Source organism: Numida meleagris, chromosome 6 (assembly GCF_002078875.1).
Source record: "Numida meleagris isolate 19003 breed g44 Domestic line chromosome 6, NumMel1.0, whole genome shotgun sequence".
Lineage (NCBI taxonomy): Eukaryota > Metazoa > Chordata > Aves > Galliformes > Numididae > Numida > Numida meleagris.
In genome coordinates, this window is record NC_034414.1 from 18,330,680 (window position 1) to 18,354,255 (window position 23,576).

General features: G+C 38.5%; 1 protein-coding gene across 11 annotated transcripts in view; it reads right to left on the minus strand.

The window, feature by feature from the left end:
• Window positions 1–23,576, minus strand: part of SHANK2 (SH3 and multiple ankyrin repeat domains 2) — a 344,725-nt gene that overhangs the window by 208,894 nt on the left and 112,255 nt on the right. For all 11 annotated transcript variants that reach the window (XM_021402182.1, XM_021402180.1, XM_021402178.1 and 8 more), the window contains 2 exons: window positions 5,758–6,067; window positions 1,432–1,601 (listed from right to left, as the gene is read on the minus strand). In XM_021402182.1, the coding sequence (XP_021257857.1) occupies window positions 1,432–1,601; window positions 5,758–6,067 (480 nt within the window). The remainder of the gene's footprint in view (window positions 1–1,431; window positions 1,602–5,757; window positions 6,068–23,576) is intronic.

The window sequence follows — 23,576 nt, forward strand, 5'->3', positions numbered from 1 at the left end:
ATTCTCATACACTGAATGCTTACTAAACAGGTTCCCAGAAGATGCAAATCTCTGTCAGTTTTGTTTGAATTTGAAGCCAATTCTGTTATTTGTGACTTGAATTTTACTTGATGTCAGGCATTCCCAAGAAATTCTGTAACCTCAGTGCTTTGCTTGCCTTTATTAATTTTAGTCTAGCTTAGTTAACTCCCATTACTTGTCAACTTCTACAGTGTTTTATTAAGTGTTCCTACTGGCTGTCCCTAATTTTCTTGTGCACCATATTCTTTCACTCATAATCACTGCTTTCTATCAGACAGGGAGCAGACTTCCAGAACTGTCAAATTATTTTTTCAGCCCTACAGCAATCACCAATTCTCCTAAATTTAACCTTCCTCCTTCATCTTTGCATTTAAAACGTATCTTAGATGTGTTTTATCTTTAAAGCGCAGCATTCCCGAGATTTACTCTACATCTTCTGAAGCTTCTACATCTGACTAAGTTAAAAAAAATTAAACTTACAAATGCTTCAAGAGTCAACCATTTCTGAAATAGAAAAATACGTTTTAATATCTCCCCAGTTAATTCCAGCTACTACATGCAGGATCAGAAAAGGGAAATATGGGAGGTAAAGAGTTTCAGTTGTTTGGAAATTTTCATCTGTTTAACATTTTTATTTCGGATACTGAATTTATTCCTTTTTATTTGCCTTCCATAACTGGAATTTTGTTTGCATGTATTGAGTAGAAGGTCTTTTCATTCCAGTTTTAGCTGTGTGTGCAAAACCACAGCTTAAACTATGGTTAACACCCTTAGGAAGTTTAGTCCTGTACACCACATTGCTCACTCTCAGCCTTATCTGAAGTACTTACTGTCTTCAAAGTAATAACATGTACTTTGACTTTGATTTTACTGTATTCTTGGTTGGGAAATGCACCAATGACCAGAAATGATATGTGTATCACCATATTTGCTCCCTAGATTATTCACACCAGACTCTATCTACCTACTTATCCTAACTCTCAGGAGGGGACTCTTTCTATTTAACCAGTAAATTGTTCCTTGAGGAAAGGAACAGAGAGGGGCTTGACCCTATTGATGTTTCCTTCCTGAGCTTTTTGGATAGCCAACAAGTTTACAAGCTTTTAAAGTGCTAATGTTGTCTTTCTATAATGACTACAGAAGCCAATTACATGTTCTGTGTAATTGCTGCTATTACTGCATACGTTTTTGAATTTTAGGAATACTTCAAAATCACTTACAGTTAAAATGGTAGCTGAATATAAATTGGTTACAAAATAGAACTAGAAGCAAAATACCTTCTAAAGGAACAAAAGCAAAAAAGCACTTCTATTGAATATGAGATAGATTTTTGTTTCCTAAAATATAAAATAATTTTAAAATAAAATTTCAATGTAAGAAGAAAAGGCTTATTCAAAATTAATTACTCACCTTTTACTCTGTCTCCTTTGTGCAGATGAATTTCCCCTTCTCCTTGAGGTTGATATGGCTTTACGACAATAAAAAGTCTTCCAGGTACAGCACTGTAAAGCTTGCGTTTTGGACCCTGATAATCCAAGGCAGACAGAGTATCCTTATTGGCACTAGGATTGTAAACGGCACTGGAAATTGAAATTAAAATCATTAACTGGTTATTTAAAATGAACAAAGTTAATAATTTACTATCATATTGGTAGTATTAAATTAAGCAGTGAGTAGCATAGTCATCTTCCAGTAAGACATCTAACCCTGCAGAAAAAAAATACATGCACTTTCTATTTTCATCTTAAATGTGTTCTTTACTTTCTGGAAATCTTTCTGTTTGAAACACAATCAAAGAAAACACATAATATTAAAGTTTTTAGTTTTTCTACAAATCAAACTTGCACATTCACGGTCCCAGATTAAGTTTTCTGTACAACCATACGTTACAAGCACCACAATTTGTCAGAAAGATTTTTAAACATCTCTATTTACAATGTTTGTTGAGAATGGATATCTTTGTAATATTCCAGTGTTAACTGAACAATCAAGAAAACTGAATTATCAAGTGAACAGTCTGAATACTTAAGTTACTTCATCACTCTACTATGGACTAAATAATCAAGCCACTTTATCACCCCAAGGCCTGAAGCTAAATATTGGATCTGAATCTGCACAAAGCATGGCTAGCACATTCTCTAAGAGATCATTACTTATTTGTGGGAATCTATAGCTCTCACAATGACTTCAGAGTGGCCTGTCCAAACAAGTCATAGATCATAAAAAACTCACAATCCAGTTATGATACACACATATAAACAAGTGAGCAGCTCATTATTAAATCTCTCCAAAATAAGTACCTGTCAAAAATACAGCATGAGAAAGAGGCAAGTATTAGAGCATAGAAAACTTGTAGGAGATATCACAAACTTCCAATAACCTACTATTCAACTTCTTTAAAAAATGTAAAGTAAGAAGGCCTTACACAAAGTCTAGAAACATAAATCACTTGTGAGAAAGAAAAATATTAATAAATATTTTTAGGAAAAGAGTACAAAATGAAGATGAATAATTGGTGATCTACCATTTCAACTCTCCATATTCTTTTAAGGAGAAATAAATGATCTCACACAGCTATAAACCAAATGAAGTATGAGGATTGGTCTTTACTGTTTCCTTATCCTCTCCTTTCTTATCAGGAACATTTCCATCCTACTCCGTAACCTCTTCACCACTTGGAATGGTGTCTCTCTTTCACTTCATCCTGGTTTTCCATTACTGTGAAAAGGTGCTGAATTGTCTTTTAGTCTATAAAAAGGGAACTCTTGTTGCATGGCTGCGAAGGACTTTGCATCAGAAACCTCAGCTGGCTCACACCGTTGTTTAAAGGAAGACAGGAAAAGCTGACATTCAGTTTGGCTCCATTTCTTTTTCATTATAACTGAAGAAATAGTCATAACTGCAAACAATCCAGATCGATTAACTGTTGCTCTACAAACAATTCCCCAGTGTATCAAGCTGCATTTTCTACCTAACCTGGTAGCAGCCAGGTAGCAGCATTTTACTGACCTACCGCAGAAGGCTCATTCACTTTCTTTCTTACTGAAAGAGGAAGATTTAATGGCACGTTGAAGTATTGCATTGAAGACATCTTCTCACATGAGATGACAGGCTTACTAATGGAAATCAGGGCTGCAACAGTGGAGTCGTGACTTCTTAAAAAGATCTCCCCTTCATCCACTTGCTCCCAGCCCAGTAAATCCCTTGCCAAGAAGCCAGAAGAGGACGTGGGGAGTTTAGCATGTTTTTCCCTTGCCCAGGAGTAGGTGGCCACCCCTGATTGGTATGGAGAGCAGCAGCCCAGTGAGAATATAAACAAACACCTGACTGACAGGCTGCAGTGACCATGTGGATACCTTCCAGCATCACTCTCCAGCCCTCTCCAGCAGCAAACTGCTCTCTGAAACCTCATTAACCTCCTGGTGATGCTAACCCTTTGCTGCACTCTGACCTTTTCCATTACCCTGCCCCTTCTGTTGCTGCAGCTCCAAAATCCAATCTGTGGCAATGTCAAAAAGGGCTTTGTCATATAAGGGGAGGAACAGCTTCACAGTGACGTATTGTTTGCAAATAATTAGCAGAGACAGCAACAATTCCCACGTTTAGCTGATAGTAGGTAGGTGGTCACACAGTGAAACAAGATCTGTGTTATGTGCCAATCCAGGCAGCAAAACAGGCCTCTGGCAACAAATGGCATTGTCAGCAGGGAGAGATTACTTAAAAAATGTTTTAGTTGCCTTTACATCTAGAGAGCCTTCAGTTCTCTTCAAACACTTGCAGGAGCTCTGGATCTCTGTGAAAATTCTTGCTGGTACACAGCACAGAGAGATCCTCTGCATCTGGATGGCTGTGCATATGGCTATCATACTGATGCATTAACAGAACAACCAATATTTTTTACCACACAATTTCAGGCAGGAAATTTGTTTTCACTATCATTTACACTAGTTTTCCAAATCACTGATTCACAGAAAGGGAAAAGTGGCTGAATAAATCCAAACCAAATAAATGTTACTCAAACTCTTATTCATTTTTTTTTTAACTTGTTCTGTCCCTCAAATAAGTGTTTGTACTCCAGGAATGTGGAAGAGTGTTATCCCAGGAATACTGAAGAAAAGGCACTTTTTATCCATTCCAGCTGAAGTAGTCACTGAACACAAGGTAAATCCTCCCACTTTGGTGACACCAGCAGCATTCAGTAGAACACATGGGCACTCATTCTGCAAAAACCATCTCGCAGCTGCCTCCTCACCTGAGTGAAGTCTCCTTACAGACAACATGGTTTTGAGTTGATACAGCTCTATGTGAAGCAGTGTCATCCAAATTATAACCAAACGAGTTTTTGCCACTACTGTAACATAGTTTGCTCTATTGCATGAAACTACTTGACTAAGAAGGTCCTATTTCTTTCAGGGATTCTTACCTCTCAGATAACTTTTTTATCCACCCCATTTCCACTCCCCAGCAATATTGCTACCAGCACAAATAATGATTATCAGTTTTGTTGCCTACAGCCAAAGAGAGAATAAGAACATGCAGAATGTGCACAGTAACTTCAGCTACGTCATGCTTTGTTTTACTGATTTGAAAACTCAAATAAAGATCCAGATACTTGGATAACAAAGATAAACCAACACCTGCACTGCTTAACAATACTCTTGCCTTTTCTGCACTGAAGAGTGGATCATTTTTGATATTAGGAAACAGTATGGACAAAGCCTGATATTTCAAATGATGACTGAATTAAATCCATTTTGTCAAAGTATTTAAGCCCTGAACATCTCCATCAGTACCCAGTTCTGCCTTCTCTCATTTTCATAACCCCGTGCTTTAACCCCTCTGGCTTATCATCCTGGTGTCACTCCGTCACTTGCACACTTGACAGATGCATTTCCTGTGTCCTACTCAAAGTGAAGCTGTAACTAATTTCGTGTTCACAGGACAGTGGCTTCATAAACCTAAAGCCCTCGTTTGTGATCAAAACCTAGACACAATCATCTGCTTTATTATATTACTTGCAATATCTACACCACTCTAATTAGTCAAGATTTGCTCTCCAGTGGGACATAGCTGCAGGTTATTTGCAGAGAGTGCCTGCTAAATCACATTTATAATTTGAGAGGAGAGAAAGCAGCAAAGTCTGAAGGAATGTGGAAACTCTGCAGCAAGGATAATCGTGACAGGAGCCCATGACACCTATCACCAACTTCTCAAGAAACTCCCTCTGCTATCAGTCACCTTCCTATACAGCCCCACTTATTGCCCACAGTTATTCCTTCTGGTTTCCTGCTCAGTTCAGCACTCATCTGTACAAGAGAAAACTTAAACATTCTCTGCTCCACCACTCATAGCAGCTCCAGCACACTTTTCAAGCACGACTAATAGTTTTCTGCAGGAACCAAGAATCTTAGAAATATCTTTTATGGCTCCTAACACAATTATTTTTTTAACTATTAGAAGATCTTGAGAACTTGCACTGTGATTTGGAGATGATGAGCTTTGCTAAATTTGTAGTCTGCCTCACTGTTCAAGCTCTGAGGGAACCAGCCAGCACTGACTACCAGAGGTGGGAGGAATCAGAACTTTCACATTTGGACATGTTCAACTGTGTTGAGATTTTGTTACCTATACATTATATAGTCTGCAAAAAAGTCAGATGAATTTCATAAAAGAACATAGCAGTGTAGCATGATGACGTTAGGAATATCTCATACTTTGTGAATGTTCAAAATTCACCTGATGTGCCTGTGCTGCTGCCGTTTGCCATCCTCTCCCAACCTGTTTAGGGATGGTGATCGGCTCCGGGAGGATGGAGTGTAGCTCCCCACAGTTTTTACAGTTCCATTAGGATTATTCTGCATCTGTTGAAGTAGATGAGGTGAAAGGCTGCGGTGGGAAGACGCAGAAGAGGAGGCTGACCACTCGGGGATGTTGTTGATGTTCAGATTGTTGTCGCTGTTGGAACGAAGCAAGATACGTGGTGCCGCTAAGGTGCTTGGGGGTCTCCGCCTTCTGTTTGAGTAGGTAGGAGCCTCCCTAAAGGGCACTGTGTAAAGAAAGACATCCAGGGTAACTGCAGATGAATTATCATTTATATGCGCTTACCACCCCATAAAAAGATGTAGCAACATATGGCATTGTTTTTTTCTGCGGAGACAGAAACTTTACCTTGCGTGCATATTTAATCAAATTAATTATCTTCAAAACATCATTAAAACTGAAAACAACTGGCCAACATTAACATGTTTACCAGTTTTAATAAATAGGCAATGCCAGCGGTCAGAGTCTGTTGAGCAGTCTGAGCTATGGTCTAGGAAAAAAGCTAATTATCACCAAGACTGACTCTCAAATTGTTCAGATTCACCCTGTGTCCTAATATTCAATCAGAAAGACATTGAATGGGGCTGATCAGTAGGTTTTGGTGTATTATCTTCTATCTCCCCTCTCCTATCAGCATCCAAGCTGGGAGAATTTTGTTCCATCACAAGTTCAGGCCTAACCTGAAATCTGTTGTGTTAACAGTCACCTTATCCCCATCTTCCAGGTTAAAAATCAAGGACATAGATTTTTCTTCTAGCAGAACTCTATTACACCTCTACAATCCCCTGGTATTCCTCTCTTTCTAATCTAGGCATTTCTACTCCATCTATTACTATTGTATATAGAGCATATTACTCCAGGGTAATACACTTGCCTTGTCACGTGCCATGTCCTGGGGAGAACACGACTGTATCCAAAGGCTGCAATATGCTAGTTAATGATACAGTCATAACAGAAAACAAAAGCAAGTGAAATAAAAACCTAATGCAAACCAGAGAGCCCATCCGTTCATCAGTGTTACTGGTACACTGCTGCAGCCTTATGAGAATTTGGACAAGCAGACATTACATTTTCCAGATCTCCATTTCTCCCTCTAGTGGGTCAGTTACTTGCAAGTGCAATTTAAAAGTAGAATTTCCTAATAAAAGGCACTCAACTCATACTAGAAGTGACAACATTTTCTAGTTATTTTATAAGGCAGTAAGGGACCCGACCCTGGAAACTCATACTTAACTCAGTCTACATTCGTGCAAGTACTCTCTTTGAGTGGAACTCATGGGGTTGTAGGATTGATCCTGCCCGTATTTACATCTGAAAAGCGCTTGTATTTACACCTGAAAAGCCACAGCAATATAGCTAATACAAGGCAGGCGGGGTCATTCTGAGGACTTTACTGAGTTGTTGTAATTTTCAAAGATCATATTTCAGTTGAGAAAGAAGCCCCACATACTATCATCCTATGTCTCTAAAGTGCCAGCAAGTGCCATTTGTAAAATGCCACAAATGTCTAGACATTCAATGCCCTTTACAAACATACAAAATAACAGAATTAGAATGTGTCTTGTCATACGCTGTAAGTAAATGAATTCACATAAATTTGAATATACACAGGAATCAATCTGTCCTGTCTTGACAGATAGCTTTTAACTGGGAGAACACAGCAAAACTTAAGGTTCCAGAGCAAAAGAGAAAGCATGCTTATAATGTAAAATAAAGGTGCAACTGTAAGGAAAAGAATGGTTTATGTAATTTTCACCAGAATTGTTTTATGATTAACCATGATTCTGAGTATTTTAAAATAGCATCCTTAATATTTCTAATGAGTTGAGACAGTGTCTGGTAAGTAGCTCAACATCAGAACAACTGTAGAAAAGAGAACAGTGTGCACAGAGAGGAAAGGCTTTACATTTATTTCCATAATTTGAAAAGAGGCTAAAACAAGGGAAGTAGTCTTTAAAAGACGTTAAAGGGATAAAGTCTAATATTTGTGCTAGAAACTGACAGAAATTCTGTATAATTTTCTGGATGGTCCAAGTCTTTAAGTTTTCATAGCTTTTTAGGGCTCAGAGCAGCAAAGTATGTCACTGAAAGCACCTTATTGCCTCATATGTCACAGTGAAACCCATGGGCTAGTACTAACTTAAAGAAAATACACAGCTCTTATTTCCAGAATTAACATCCACAGATCTTCTGATCAATGTCTATGACATAGATGTGCTGTTTGTGCACCGCTGTTGTACTTTTAGCATTCAGAATATAGCTCTGGATGTGACTTCATTGAAGATAGGAATACGTTCTGCCCGTGTGCTGTCAGCTGTGTGTGGCGGTGGCAGGGGGAGGGCGTGAGCTCAGGACAGGGACAGGACAGCGGGGAACTGTGAGCACCTTTTTGCCGGCAGCCGGAGAAAGCACAGGGTTGAGCACTCGCTCCCACTGGAAAGCAGAGCGTGTTGTATGTGTGCATGCTCACCAGGTATCACATTAAATTCGCTCTTTTTCCTTTACATTAGCAGAAAGGGATTTTACATTTAGGAGTCAGCTTTTGATTGACTATGAACGTTTTATTCTTAAAGACAGAACTGCAAGCAAAATCAGCCTTTACTGCAGAGAATAAACAGGGAAGGGGACAACTAATGACATCAATTGATGTGTCTAACAAATCTCTTATAGAAAGAGTTAAAAATAAACATTTTCATGCCTAAAGTAATTAATATTCCTCCCAACTGTTTCTTTTCCCCAGCAAACTGTAAGTGGGCGGATATTTTTTAAGCTCCACTTATAGTCATTATTTATATTATTTGCACGATAAAAAATAACTACAACACAAAATGATGGAATGCAAACATCCACTTTTTTAGCTCTGCTGGACACCGTCACTCCCTAATATCTCACTATGCTCACAACTGTAAGAATAACTATTCCAAAACTCGTTTGGGAAAAACAGTTGATATAACATGACATGAAAATGCCTGAACTAATTTAAAGCCCCTGAAGTTTAAAATTATCATCCCTAAAAGCATGTCTGAAAGCATCATTTAATTCATCCTTATCTCTCAGCATCCTTCTACTCCTGGCATTTCTTGTATCTGAAGGAGTAGCAGTCACTGACAAAAATTCACTCAGGAAATTCCTTACGCGTCTTCAAATGCATTTCTAAGGGAACAATACATTTCTATAACTACTCCAGAGAAAAGCTACAATTAATAAAGTCACATCCAGCCTTCATAATCAGTTGCTTAAATGGATTGTCTAGCATAAAATTATTTTGAAAACAAAACTGCAGGAACTGATTAATTATAAAGTCACTAAGCCAATCATATTAAATGTACACAAGAAAATGCCAGTCTGAAACATCAAAGTGTTCTGCTTGCATTGCTTACCTTCTTTCTTTGTGAAGGCATTTAACAAAGACTTCATTTTCCCTTTTACTTTAGCAGCAATCCCCTCATTATATAACCTTTGCTGGGAAGAAAGAGGAAAAAAAATAGAAAAAAAATAATACAGCTACCCAATTTCTATGTGTTCAGGCTGCCTGCACCCTGACATGAGCAGCAGGTTTCTGGGCACTGTGTAATTGCCAGCATAGCCGGGCACGCAGCGCCCGGCGCGCTGGTGACAAAGCCCACCCCACATCCTGTCTGTCAGCTGGGAGCCAACTGTGCATAGACTGGAGCCGCTCACACACACACACAAAAAAAAAAAAAAAAGAGAGAGAGAGAGAGAGGAAAAAAAAAAAGAAACACCACCCTGCTCTCTCTCCCAGCATCAGTCATGTGAGCGGCTCCGCCGCAGCCTCGAAACGATGCCCTGCTCCTGGGCCCAAGGCGAGGGGCAGGGAGGATAGAAGATGTGCAGCGGGGCTCCGTGGCCACACTGCAGGCTGTGCTGCTGGTGGCAGGGAGCCCTGGCAGTGCTGGGAGCTGCTTCATGAGCGTCAGTGTGGTCAGCTCACAAACTTGCCTGGCTGACCTGCAGGGCTCACAGGCATCCTTTGGTTTTTGGTGCTTGCTCGCTTGCTGAGTGCGGTGCTTGGAAGGAAAAGTGAGAAGCAAATCTGAAAGCAGCAAGCTGCCCGCACTGACTACAGTGAGACGTTACACAAAACTGCCACTACCCAGAGTAGCTGGAGCTGGCCTATATTCCAGCCTGACACAGATGGGTACCAGCAACAGCAACTTTCCACTCCCCTTTGCTGCGGTGATTACACCAAAATAAAACAGAATCCCTTTCTGCACAGGGCAAAAATACTAAAATTTGACTGCGCCATTTCTCTAAATTTCACGTAGATGCCACAAAATAAATAAGCATGTTGTGTGTGCAGTTTGTAGTGCACTGTCCCATCCTTGGAGGTGCTCAAGGCCAGGTTGGATGGGGCCCTGGGCAGCCTGATCTGGTGGGGGGGAGCCCTGCCCATGGCAGGGGTTTGGAGCTCTATGATCTTTTAAGGTCCTTTCCAACCTAAGCCATTCTACGATATGATTCTACGATATGATACAGTAATTCTGACAAACGTTCTGCAGGGAGTTATGGCAGCCTGCAATGTGCAGGCAGAGGCAGAGCAAAGCACTTCGGCAGGAAGGAAGCAGGGGTGGTGTGAGCAGCCCCACAGTACTCCAGCAGAACCAGCTACACCTACAGGGAAACAGCTGTGAAGAACAGGAAGTTTGCCACTTTGAACACAAGTTAGCCAAAGTGAAAAACCATCTTCAATCTTCATAAACCACACAGTAATTAATAAATATGTATTTCACCTCAGACACCTCTGCTGACTGCTAATACATCTATTTAGGAAATGTTGATCTTTTCCTGAGAAAACAGCTTCAAGAAAGACAGAAGATAAATCACTTTAAATGGATTCAACCTCCATATGCTTGGTGATATCATGTTAAACAAAACTGAAAAGAATTAATAAGCATAAATGAATTCAATCATTTAAACTTCACTTAACTTTCCAGTGTTTGCATAGCTCTTAATTTCTAATGAAAATAATATTTCTCTAAATTAATGTAATTGTACACTTTGACTCAATTTCTTTTTCACTGTGCTCATCATGTGGAAAGTTAACCAGAGATACTGGATACAAAATACACATATAAACATCTGTATTTGACAAGAAGAATTTTTTCTTAACTTTAAAAAGATGTAAAGCTTTCTAAAGAATAACTCTGAATTCTTTTTCTCCAACTTGTAAGTACATGTATTGGTTAGCTCTCTAGAAGAATCAGTGTTGTTCCCAGAACAAGAACTACACCTCCCAGAACAAGAATTACACCAGGAAAGCTACATCACTAATTTGAGTTATGAACTTCTGTACGTTACACTTTCTAATAGAATTATAAAATCATTCAGGTTGGAAAAGACTTTTAAGATTATCTGTCTGAACCACCAACACATCCCCATCATGCCTACATGAGCCATTGCTCAGTACAACATCTACACAGTTCTTGAACACCTCCAGAGCCGCTGACTCCACCACCTCCCTGGGCAGCCTGTTCCAGTGACTCACCACTCTTTTGGAGAATTTTTTCCTAATATCCAACCTGAACCTCCCCGGCACAACTTAAAGCCGTTACCTCTTGTCCTGTCACCAGTTACCTGGGAGAAGAGGCCAACAACTTTGCATAACTCCCTTCAATACCCTTAATTCCATTTGCAGCTACGAATGACAAAGGAGCTATAATTATTAGTAATGTTTCACACTTCCATGGTGCTTTCTAACTGAACTTAGTCAACAGTGAGTGAGGGCTGGTGAAGTCTGCATAAAACCTCAAGGTGTTGTAGAGTTCCAGAACAGCCAGAGATGCGCAGAAGGGTGCTTTGTGGTGGCAGCTCCTGAAATGTTCAGGAGAGACAGACATCTTGGATTTTGCTTATTGATGGGGCTGAGAGAACTCAGCACAGCTGCAATGCCCATGGAGTAGAGGTTTCCAAGGGTGTGCACTGAAATCAGCTTTACACAGCATAGGGGAATGCTCTTTATTGACTACGTGGAACAGAGATTGGCCCCCTTACATTACCTGTTGTGTACCCAGGGAAAGACCAAAAACCCTGCCTCCATGTGTTCAGCCCTGGGCACTTCCCAGACAAGGTGCTGCCAGCATAGAATCATGGGGGCCTCATCCTCAGATCACATCTTCTTGCATGTGGGTGTCAGTGCTTCAAATTAATGGTATCCTAAGTACCTAACTGCAAGAGTTAGGCTAGGAAAGTGTTAACTTTACTGTGCTTGTTCCTGTCTGTTCATATACAGAAAAATAAAAGCATGCAGGCAACCGTGGTCAATCAAAATCAATCCCAGGGGGTATTTTTATTAGATTCTTGCTGGAGCTCCAGCATTTCATCACCTAGAGGTTTCTAATCAGCGTTACAAAAACATAAAGAAATATTAAAGTCACTTGAAATTATTGAGTTTCATGGAAATTGTAGGAACTCTTTCCTATCTACACCATCAAATATATCATCAGATGAATGATCATTTTATTCCATTTAACCGTCTCTCTTTCTCCCATTGAAGGAAATATGATTTCTTCCTACATGGCAGAGCCTACTGCAATAAACATTATTGTACAACTCGAAAATATGACAATCAAGGAAGTCAGCGAACTATTTGCAGCTGCAGTTTTTGATGTTTTCTGATTGTCACTAATAGCTTATTAGAATTTGCTTGTTTTAACTGAAGTCCTAAAATCTGTAGTGTGGGGGAGGTAATAAAGAAAACATTCCAGCAACTTTCATCTTTTCCAGAAGGATTTTTGCTGCCTCATGATGGTAGCCTTGGTACCGTTTGCTCAGCATAAAAGAACTAATAATTTGTCTATGTCTGCAAACAACAATAATATAACCCACAAGCTATAGCATCTATAATATAAAAATCATGAAGAGCACTACAAGTGCAAGAGAGGTAAGCCCTAACTGTCTTTATTCCCCCACATCTTTTGTAGGTGCTCAGTAAGGCATCTGTGCGCTCTGCATGGGGCTACTACTGCAAAGAAAAGGTCCTCATGCAGAAATCAAAACATGGGCTCCAAGGTTAACTTTGATTGGCTTTTTTGTATGTCGGTAACATCAGGTTCCCAATTTTTTCTTTGTACCTCAGTCCCTAGATTCCATTGGAAATCAATGCAAAATACTGACTTACACATTTTTTTGAGGATCTACATTTAGGCACTTCATGAGCAGCTAAAAAATGATCTGTTTGACCAAATCTATGCCCTTGCCTCATCTTCCCATCAATATACCAAGAGCAAGTGCTTCTTGGATGATGGCGGAACACTTATGATTATAATACTTTATTCTTTGTAGGTTTTGTCCATTTTTGAGCTCTTAACAGAAAAAATCCCTTCAACTCATATACCCATCTAGGCTTTTGTTAAAAATACAGTTCTTCACATGTATAAATAAATTTCTCTCCACCATAAAATAGGCTTCCCGTATGCTAAGCCACCAAGGGGAGAGTTAGATGAGAAAAGACAGATTCAAATATAGACTGCAAAGTACAAAAAGATTCAAATACAGACTGTAGAGTACAAAAAAAAAAAAAAAAAAAAAAAAAAGCCAGTGCTTCTAGTTTGCTTACTTATCCTACAAAAGCCACAGCATAGATTCAGAAGGAACCCTTTTTAGGGCAACAACTAAATCTCTTTTATCAAACAAAAATTATTTTATTTTTTGTAAAATGTCTGAGTCCGTTCAGGAGGCTGCAGTTATAACAGCCTTCAGAGAGGAGCATCTGAGCCCACACAAGTTCTTGAAAGCCCAGCTGTACCTAACCTTAGTCTCTCTGTCACCACTGGGAGGGACTTCTCCCCACTCAACAGCTATCTGTACCCATCAGCAATGCTTAGCAGACTTCAGGCAGGCAGTCCAAGTCTGAAGGGTAGAACGAGGGCAGGAAACAGTGTGGAGGAAAGGACAGCAGAGGGATGGATCAGGAACAGATGGCAAGACTTATCAATTAGAAGGAGAAAGAAAAACAGAATATAGCAGTGAAAGTTACACAGCCATGTGCCAGACTTCCCTTCCGTCACCTGGCATGTATCTTACGTTGCTATCCCCAAACTTTGCTGCTTGACAAGGGCCAGCCTCACTTTACTCTCACGAGGAATGTGGCACATTGGTGGTACTGTATTTAAAAACAACAGCCAAAAGAAGTAGTCGGAAAGATCCTCAGATATGCAGCAAAACCCACAGAGGCAAAACTTGTGTGATAGAACAGGCTGGCCACTATTGGGCCTCCAGTTCTGCAGAAAACCCTTTATTCAATTTGTGCTATTGAAAGAATTTTAATAATTCAGCAGGTGAGGTGCACACGTTTGTGAGTGCGTTTCAAAAGATTTTCAGAGTCAGTGAGTATACAGTTGCCACACTTACACAAGCTTAATATCATGGGAAATGAAAATTGACCCCTCTTTCTTAACAATACTCACATAAGTAAGGCTTCCATAAGATTCACTGGGATTACAGCAGTAATGCAGGAACAGCATTAAAGAGCTGCATGCTTCTGCAGAAGGCAGGAATGCTGACTATAAGGCTTACTTTCAGATTCTTACACAACATCAAGAATCTACCATGTAAAAATTGCTTAGTATCACTTAAAACTATGTACGTGTCAGAGCAAATATCTGAAATCTCTTTTATAGGTAAGAAGATAATGGGTTCAGAAATTATGATGCAAAAGAACTTGAAGATCATGGGGTTTCACTTTTTTTTTTTCTAATTACCAGGCTCAAGGCAACTGCAGGGATACAGGTGCATACATCAGAATTTACCATAGAAGCAAAATAAAACCTCTGTCCCAAAGAATAGGAAGCTGCTTTGTTGCTTAAGTTGTGTGGGAAATCTGGGTTGGGGTGCAGACAGACAGAACAATGGAGACTTAAAAGGTGGGAAAATGAAACCCTCTTATTTCGTGGGCAAAGCTGGAAGTGGGGAGGAAACAATGGCCAGTAATGAGGGAGATGTCTTGTAAGTATGTTGCTTAAAGAGAGAGAAAAGCAAAGGCAATGAGAGAAAGCTACAATAGCTGAAACAGAATTTTAAAATATGATTGAAATCCATCAGCAACGTCAAAGAAAGCAGCATATTTGAATAATGTATGGCTCACTTTCATTCTTAACAGGTACTATCCTATAAAGAAAAGGTACTTATCTAAACACAAAACTGTATTTTACAAAGTTCTGTTTCTGCAGGATATGATCCAGAGATGAAGTATGGAGAGGCCAGCTAAGAGCTGCAGATGGCTTCTAAAGGTTTTATACTCACATCCTTCTATTTCTATCACATGCTTGGGTTTGAAGGAACATCAAATCTTGTTCTGAATGCATTTGTGCACATATATAAGAAATACTGAATTTCCTTTGCTGTTTGGAAATACTTTTCCACTATAACATGACCATGGGAAAAACAACATAAGAAGTAAACAGTTCTTGTAAATCTTTTTTTTTTTTTAATGTGTGATTTAGAGTCAATAAATCAGGAAGCTACTTGTTTTAACTGACTGGATTACTTTTTCATGGCATTTCTTTAAATATGGACTGTCCTGATTTCGAAGTCTGTTTTCAGTACCAAACAGAACTCACCCAGAATTGCTCACTCGTACACAGCAGTGGATTATCAGTTACCAGCTGCCTAAATGTGCCATTGAAGCAAGAGATCAATAAACTTTACAGCATCTGGATAGAAAGACTTGTTTAGTTCAGCCACCAATATTCTTACACTTTTTAAACAAGCTGAGGAAAGGATGGTGCAATTTTCTCTGCAAATACACTGGGAAATCTAGCTCTGATGCAGCACCACTCAGACACATTGAATTACACCAGAAACTGAGTTCATTCTTTGCATTATGAATACATTGAGTTGGAAAATTAATATCAGGGGCTGTGCATTTCCCAATCCATATAGTTCATGCAGCAAGAAGAAATTCAGTGTCATTCAGAGAGAGGAGAATTTCATAGCTGGTAGCTCCTGAAAAGAAAGATGCCTGATGCTTCTTTTCACAGCTGATGCAGATAGGCTTTGGATGTAGTACACAAATTTGTGGACTGCTGTCTCATGTTGCAGAGGAGAAAAAAGACAAATGAAACTGCACAATACACTTACAAAAACAATGAACCAATACTGGATTGCATGCTGTTTCTGTGTTCTAGTGTTGTACAGAAAACAGTCTAATTTTGCCTTTGTGTAACTTTCCTCCTACCAAAAGCTCTCAACAAATTCCTTAAATCATTATGTTGTTCCAGGCTTTATTCAGTGATTTATTTCATTGCTTTAATCTAAGTGTGAACCTCTTTAGTAAATAGTGGGACAAAGCATCTGTGCTTCCAAAAGTGTTGGTGGATCACGTCAGTTTTATTTAGAATAACATCATTTCCATAACTGAAAAGTGTCTGTTGCAACCAATGAGGAAAAAAAAATTCTGTCTAAAAAAACCTGCAAAATATTTAATCAGCCAAAGCGGTCAAACAGCGTGCCACAGTCATGTGAATTATCCTTGTACAATTTTTACAGACAGTGGTACTTACTGGAGCAGCGTGGACTGGATAAACCTATTGGTACTATTGTTTGTGTCAGTCAGTTGGGTCTGATTCTATAGGCTTTTGGCACAATTCCTCCAGAACATCAGACATGAAACACATCCACTCTGTTCTGACAACATTTTACAGTATTTTTGCAGAAGTCTAGATGATAACACAAGGTACATAGGGATGAAGAAGCTGGACTGTGGTGAAGGCCAACTTCATAGCCCATCTCCAGTTCAAGTATTTCTTAGACATACAGTTACTCCCAAGTTACTGTAGGGCAGATTACATAAGGAAGTTATACTCTGCACTGTTTTTTTAAAACACTACCTAGTCCAAGTGATCATAGAATCACTGAATCATTTGAGTTGGAAGGGACCTTAAAGGCCATCTGGTCCAACTCCCCTGCAATGAGCAGGGGCACCTACACTAGACCAGGTGCTCAGAGCACCATCCAGCCTGACCTTGGGTGTCTCTGGGAATGGGGCATCCATCACCTCTCTGGAAAACCTGTGCCAGTGTCTCACCACCCTTACTGTAAAAAACTTCTTCCTCATATATAGCCAAAATCTCCCTCTTTTAGTTTGAAATCATTTTCCCTTGTCCTGCCACAACAGACTCTGTTAAGAGTCTGTCCCCTTCAAGAATCTGCAAGAACTCCTCATTTACTTTTTGTCACCAACTCAATTTCAAAGTAGACCTAGCACTACAAGCGCTGAGGAAATTATTTTTAGCTTGTGAGAGGATACACATTTTTGTTACCTGTGTAACTTTCTTTTGTCTTTGTCTTATCTATGCTACAGGCAGTACTTACGGCATGCAAACATTCACCCCTCAAAATATCTGCTCTAAATAGAGGAAAAGAAGCTCTATCCAAAGTTATGCAATCAAGCAGGATCTTCGAAAAATAAAACCCAATAATTTAAGCTGATAATTGTCCCACTATCCTTAGTTCCATTTAGACATTTGGTCTTACGAAGAAACTAAAACATAGTTGACTTATTCATTAAAATAACAGTATTTAAAATTATATTAGTAGCCTACATTTCTCTGTTTCAAAAATAACTGTTAATGAATCATGCCGGTCTAAATAAGAAAGGATAAAAAAAGAACGTATCTGTTATAGCAGGGGGTTATCTTTGTACAAATATGTAGGTGTTTGTAGCATTTGTAACATTCTCAGTGGTTAATCCCGTTAAGAAAGGAAGGCTTGCTCACTGGAGCACTTTTGAGATAGATTAATAATTGAAGTAATATTACTAATAATAATATACCTACTTCTAGTTCAAGACAATATCACTTGTATTTTAAAATGCTTGAAAATGTTGAGGTAAGATTTTTTTTTTCTATTGTATCCTGTTATTTTTCATTTGGACTGCAGGTTAAGTTTTAAGATGGTGCACCAATAGCTGAGTTTAGGAGATTTTCTGTAACAAGAATATGAGAAAGTACTCTTGTTTATAAAGGTAAGACTAATTAAAAGAACAAATAAGGTGCAAGCTTAAAACCCATTATCAAAATCTAATTGTGTGTACATACTGTTTCAGAAATATTGCTACTTCTTACATTTCTGGCAGCAGTAGTAGATGTAGGCTCATGATATTCATTAATTCAGTGGAAAATGTATGGCTGACATCCAAGATATTACTATGAAAATAGAAGTGTTCTGGATATTATTTGGCAGTCACACCCCCGGACATCATGAGTACTACAATAAGATATGAATTCCATGTTCAAGTTCTGAAATTACTCTGCTTTCTTCCGGACAAGAAGTGATGTAAATAAACCTAGTAGGAAAAGGCAATGCACATCACTAAAAAAGAATGGGATATGAGAAAGGAGAGTAATTGTACAAACAAGCAAATCGCGTATGTTATCTCCTACTAAGCCACAGCAGCATTTCAGGTAGATTTTTGATGTTTCCAAATAATTTCAGGCTGTATGGTTAGCAGAGAAATAATTTCTGATGGTAGTATTACCTGTGTATATGTGAAACTACTATATGTAGTACTACTATATGTATCCACAAACACTTTCATTACAGGAAGCATCATTTGCCAATAAACACCCACAATCCAGTCCTCCTCTACAGAAACATCATCTAAACCAAGTTAATGATGATTGTACTCATATACTTTCAGGTATGAAAATCATGAATTATAAGCATGTCCTTATAAGCAAAATAAAAACAAAAAACAAAAGCATGAATCAAAATAAAAAGTAATAAAGAATAAGAACAGACATGGTAATATAGAACACGTATTACATTAGAAAGCTTCAGCTGAAAAATGAGTTCAAATTACTTGCAATATCTCTTTGTTTACTAATGTTTATAATAGAAACCTAAAATCAAAGAAAGACCCAGCACTCAGCTTGTCCAGAAACTTGTGGTGCATCAATTCTGCAAGCAGCCCCCAAATGATTTCACTGCTTCGGAGCAACTTAGAGAGGACCACCACCCCTAGGAAGTCTCCATCACAACAGACAAGGGAAACACATCCAAGAAGTATTCACACCTCCATTCCATGTTTCCAGCTGTGGTCAGAAAAGGAATCGGGAAACCTAAGACCACTTCCTCAGCAGAACAATGATTACCAGTGGAAGAGTAGGAGAACAAACCAAGAATAAATGGAAATCTATGAATTTGCAGAAAATTTTATGGAATCAATGCAAAAGTAAAATTTCCATTAAGTCTTTCTGCTGGTCTACATTTTGACAAGCTGTTTAGAAATGATACAACCTAAGTTCTCCTTGGTTGGACCATGCTTTCCTTTATGTTGGGAAGCTGCAAGCAACATCAAAAGAATTATTAACAGTAAAGATATACTAAAAATAAACGGGATGCACAGGATGCATTTAAGGTCAGGAAAAAGTATGAATGGCAATGGAAGGACTGGAAGATGGGAAGAAAATACAGAGAAAATCCAGTGATTCTTCACGAATCTGACAGATATAACCTGAAAGAGATTTTCAGTGGAGAAAATGAAAATGGATTACAGCTTTAAGATACTTAGGAACTACAGTTCAACAACTCTTGACAGAGTATTCTGTATAACATATAATCAAGGAAGTAACATAGATTTGGAGACTGTACATTACACAGAGGTATAAGGTGATTCTAAGCAACTCCTTACCTGGAATATCAGTTTCTGAATACCAGACCACATTTATCAAACCACACAGCAAGGAAAAGAAATACAGTATATAATTAGGATGCAGAAGTGACTAATTAGTGATTTGAATTTATGTAGGAAAGGTTACAAAAGGTAAATGTTCTGAGCAAGATCTTAAACCATTCATGATCACTGAATTTTGATACTGGCTTAACTTAGAAGAGATGTGTGTCTTACTCTACAGCTTGTTAGTTAATTAAGAAACAGAGAATAAAACTGCTGAAATAATTGTTTAAATTCTAGTTCCAGTAAAAGTGGTACATCTTCTGCCATGAACTATAGTGGGACTAAAATATCAGTCAAGAAATAAAGGAATGTTTGAATGACGTGAAATTGAGGGCCACTATAGAGCAACAGAAACAGTAAAATAACTAGAAGAATAGAACAGTAGAAAAGCATAGAAAGTATTCAGAAGTAGAGAAAAAAAGGTGTAGATAATTTTCCTCCTTCTGTCCCTCTCCCATTCCTCTGAACAATCACAGTTCATGGATTTTTTTAAGCACACAACTGGAAGGAGCAAATAGGATGCAGCCCTGGTACCTTCCAGCCAGACAAGCTGCAAGACAGCTCTCCACAGCCCATCATGCTCACAAGTCACAATTTGATTGGAAAGCTTTAAGGAGCAGAGCAGTTTATCCCTACCTCTAGCATTGCCATGTATTCTAGTAAAACAAATAGAGAAAACCAATTTGCTTCTTTGATCCACCAAGCAAGTGGAACAATCTGTGGACTAAAAGTGAAAAGCTTCACAGCTATGGACAGAAACCTCTGTGAAGTGTACTCTCCAGAGCAAAACTGCAGCAGAACAACTCAATGGGTCTTCTATGCATTATTCAAATGTCGTCAATATTTCAGTAGGTGAGGTTCAAAATATTAACTAGTAATTTATTTTTAACGAACGCTGCACTCCATTACCTAGAACAATAGGCAGACTTTTAGATAGTTATTTTTTCAGCTTACATGATCAAGAAGGCACAGTATTTACAGTTTGTTTGGATTTTTTAGAACACATTAAATGAGAAATTCTGGTCATTAACTGACAGATTATCTGAAAATATCTGTTGCTAGTGGCAAATGACATCATGAATGAAACACAGATTATTTCTTTTCATCAGTCCTAGTGTGGATCTTATTTTAAAGAGTCTTACTAATTAAGCCTTACCAACTGACTTTAACTTTTATCTGCGCTTCTTATGAGTCTGAACTGTCAGGGCTGTTGTTGCTTTGGGTCCTACAGCCATGAAAAACTTTGGCTTGGAATGCAATTGAACTTTCTTATCTATTCTGTTACTCTTCTTTACAGGAAAAAGGGGGAAAAATGGAGCTATCTCCTGACTGAAGTTCTGTGGCTGGTGGTAATTTTTTTTTATTTTACAACATTACTACATCACATCTATCAATATTTTGCATTTTCAGAACCTTCCTACTATCAGTGATGCTTAGAATCAGTGACAAAAGAGAAGAAAAACTCCCAACAAGCAACGGTTCTTCACTATAGGGAGCACTGTAAAGAAAAAACATGCATTAAAAAATAGAGGAGAGAAAAGAGGAAAAAAAAAAAAAAGGAGAAAAAGAGAGATTGGATTAGCAGTAATGAATTGATCCCATAAGCACTTAACAGCACAAAAAGGTAACATCAGAATGGGCACTTCAGAAAACTGCCTGGCAGAAAACAGCATCACAACACCAGTGATGAATGAACTGCAGTAAGGAGATTGCGAAAGACGGCTGAAGTTATTAAATAGGAATATAAGGATAAATAAGAGATAAAATTTAGGGAACAGTTTCAAACTCTATGAAAAAAAGTACTAAAAAGGAGACAGGAATAATGAAGCAAAGCAGAAATTCAATGCTTATGATAATAGTCACAGACAGGTATTTCTGAGTAAACTGGAGTACAAGCACACACATAGAATTCATGGTCTCTCACAATTGCAAAGTACCTTGACTTCAGAAACTTCTCAAAATATAGTGCATTAAGAAAAAGAAAATTAAATAGCACAACTAAGACCTACCTAACTTGATATTAGGAGGGCGGCTCCGAAAGTAATGCCTCCTATGTTATTATGTTGGCCCACAACATCAGAGGCAAATGTTGGTGGTATGGCAGTAAAGACTGAACCTTCCCATCAATATTTAGTTAGGTTTTGTCACCGTGTGAGAGATAACAGCAGAGGGGCAGTCTGATAAAATGGTGTCTGACATGGAAGTGAGCATGAAGCAAAGGTGTGTCACTGAATTCCTCCATGAGGAAAAAATGGCACCCACTGACATTCATCGACACTTGTTGAACATTTATGGAGACCACACAGTGGATGTGAGCACAGTGACACAGCAGGTGGTGTGTTTCAGCAGTGGTATGAAAGACCAGCCACGTTCTAGATGGCCATGCACAGCTGTCACACCACAAAATGAGGAGCATCTCAATCAGCTCATCTGCATGAATTATGAATTGTGATCAGGAAATTGTGTACAGAGCTGAATATCAGCTTCAATGCGTGGATGCAGGATGATCTAGAGCATCAGTTTTTGCAGGCATTCATGTAGGCCACACACAACAATTGGGATTTCAAACATGATCTCGGGAACTAAGACCTGTGAGATCTTCAAGGTTGCTAGGGGAATAAAGGTATGAGAGGAATAGAAAACAGTTTTGTTTCAATTCAAGAGCAGGCAAACTTTTATTAAGCATTAGTAAGGATCTTACCAATTACTAAACTATAGACATTAAAAATTTATGCTCATAATAAGCTGGGAAAATAAGCTAGAAATGACATTAAAACAATTTTTAAAAGAGCACAGCTACTATGTACTTAATTTAAGCAACATAACCACCTGGTGAATGTGGCAAGCACAGAGCAGAATTATTTTGGACTTTGGCATTTCTGCACCATTCCCAGGGCAAAGAACAAAAGGAAAGATGGTTCTTCCAGGATTTTTGAAGAGGCAGGAGAATGCAGTAAGGCAAGCATTACACTAGAGTTAACAAGCCATCCTTTACTCACAATACCCTACTTGAGAAGTCTCTACCCATTTTCTGGGTATGCCAGCTAGCCAGTGCTCTAGATATTGCAAAAGTGATTGCAAAGGCATTGATGCTAATTGATGGTGGATTTACCAGAAAGCATATTTTCTATGTCCATTCAATTGAATTCTACAAGACTGAATTCTCCCTCAATGGAAGACAGGCATACAACATTAAAAAAAAAAGACACAAAATACGCCTTTCTATACCATCAGGCATCCAGTACCTGTAAAGATTCAACATTTTTCTGACCCTAGTCATACAGTATTTATCTGTAATTAATAAAATAATTATGTTTACCAGCATCCACATAGGTACGCTTGGAGTGGCAGTATAGAGCACCCATAAAGGAAAGGATCAGGGCTCTTAAAAGTTGCTGCCTCATAGAAAATCTCAAGGGAAAGGAGCAAGAGAAAAGACAGACCTGCAGCTCTTCCATGTACAAGCTGGAGGGAGATAGTTCATTAGAAGGTTTACAATGGGTCACAAAGCATTTCACACAGCCAAACAACTCCCAGACACCACAATGATTCATGAGTCAGTAACTGTGTTTGGTTGGCTAATGGAAGATGCTAAGAGCACTTTCAGAATTGGACATAGTTATATTTCAAACATCAGTATTTAAATGCTTCTCTCATTTCAAAGCAAGAAGATGAAAAAAGGTGATTAGATTTATAATATAACTTTGACTTATTGCTTAGATTTATAATTATATTGCTACACATAAAATCATTACTTGTAGTATCTGACACCTTAAAGAAATCACAGTCAGCATTCATAAGGACTGCAATTTTCCTCACAGGTGTTTAAAAGCTTTCTTGACTTAACAAATATGCTTCATTTGCACAGTGCTCTGGGAGGACTGGGAAGAAAAAACAATTAAATTGTACCCTACAGAAAAAATACCTGCTTCTTTATTTTTCTTGAAAGTATTTAGATCTACACTGAGGAAATTTATTTCAAAAACATATCTTAGAAAATTCAACACTTTTATGCAGTGTGGTTTGAATATTCTAATTC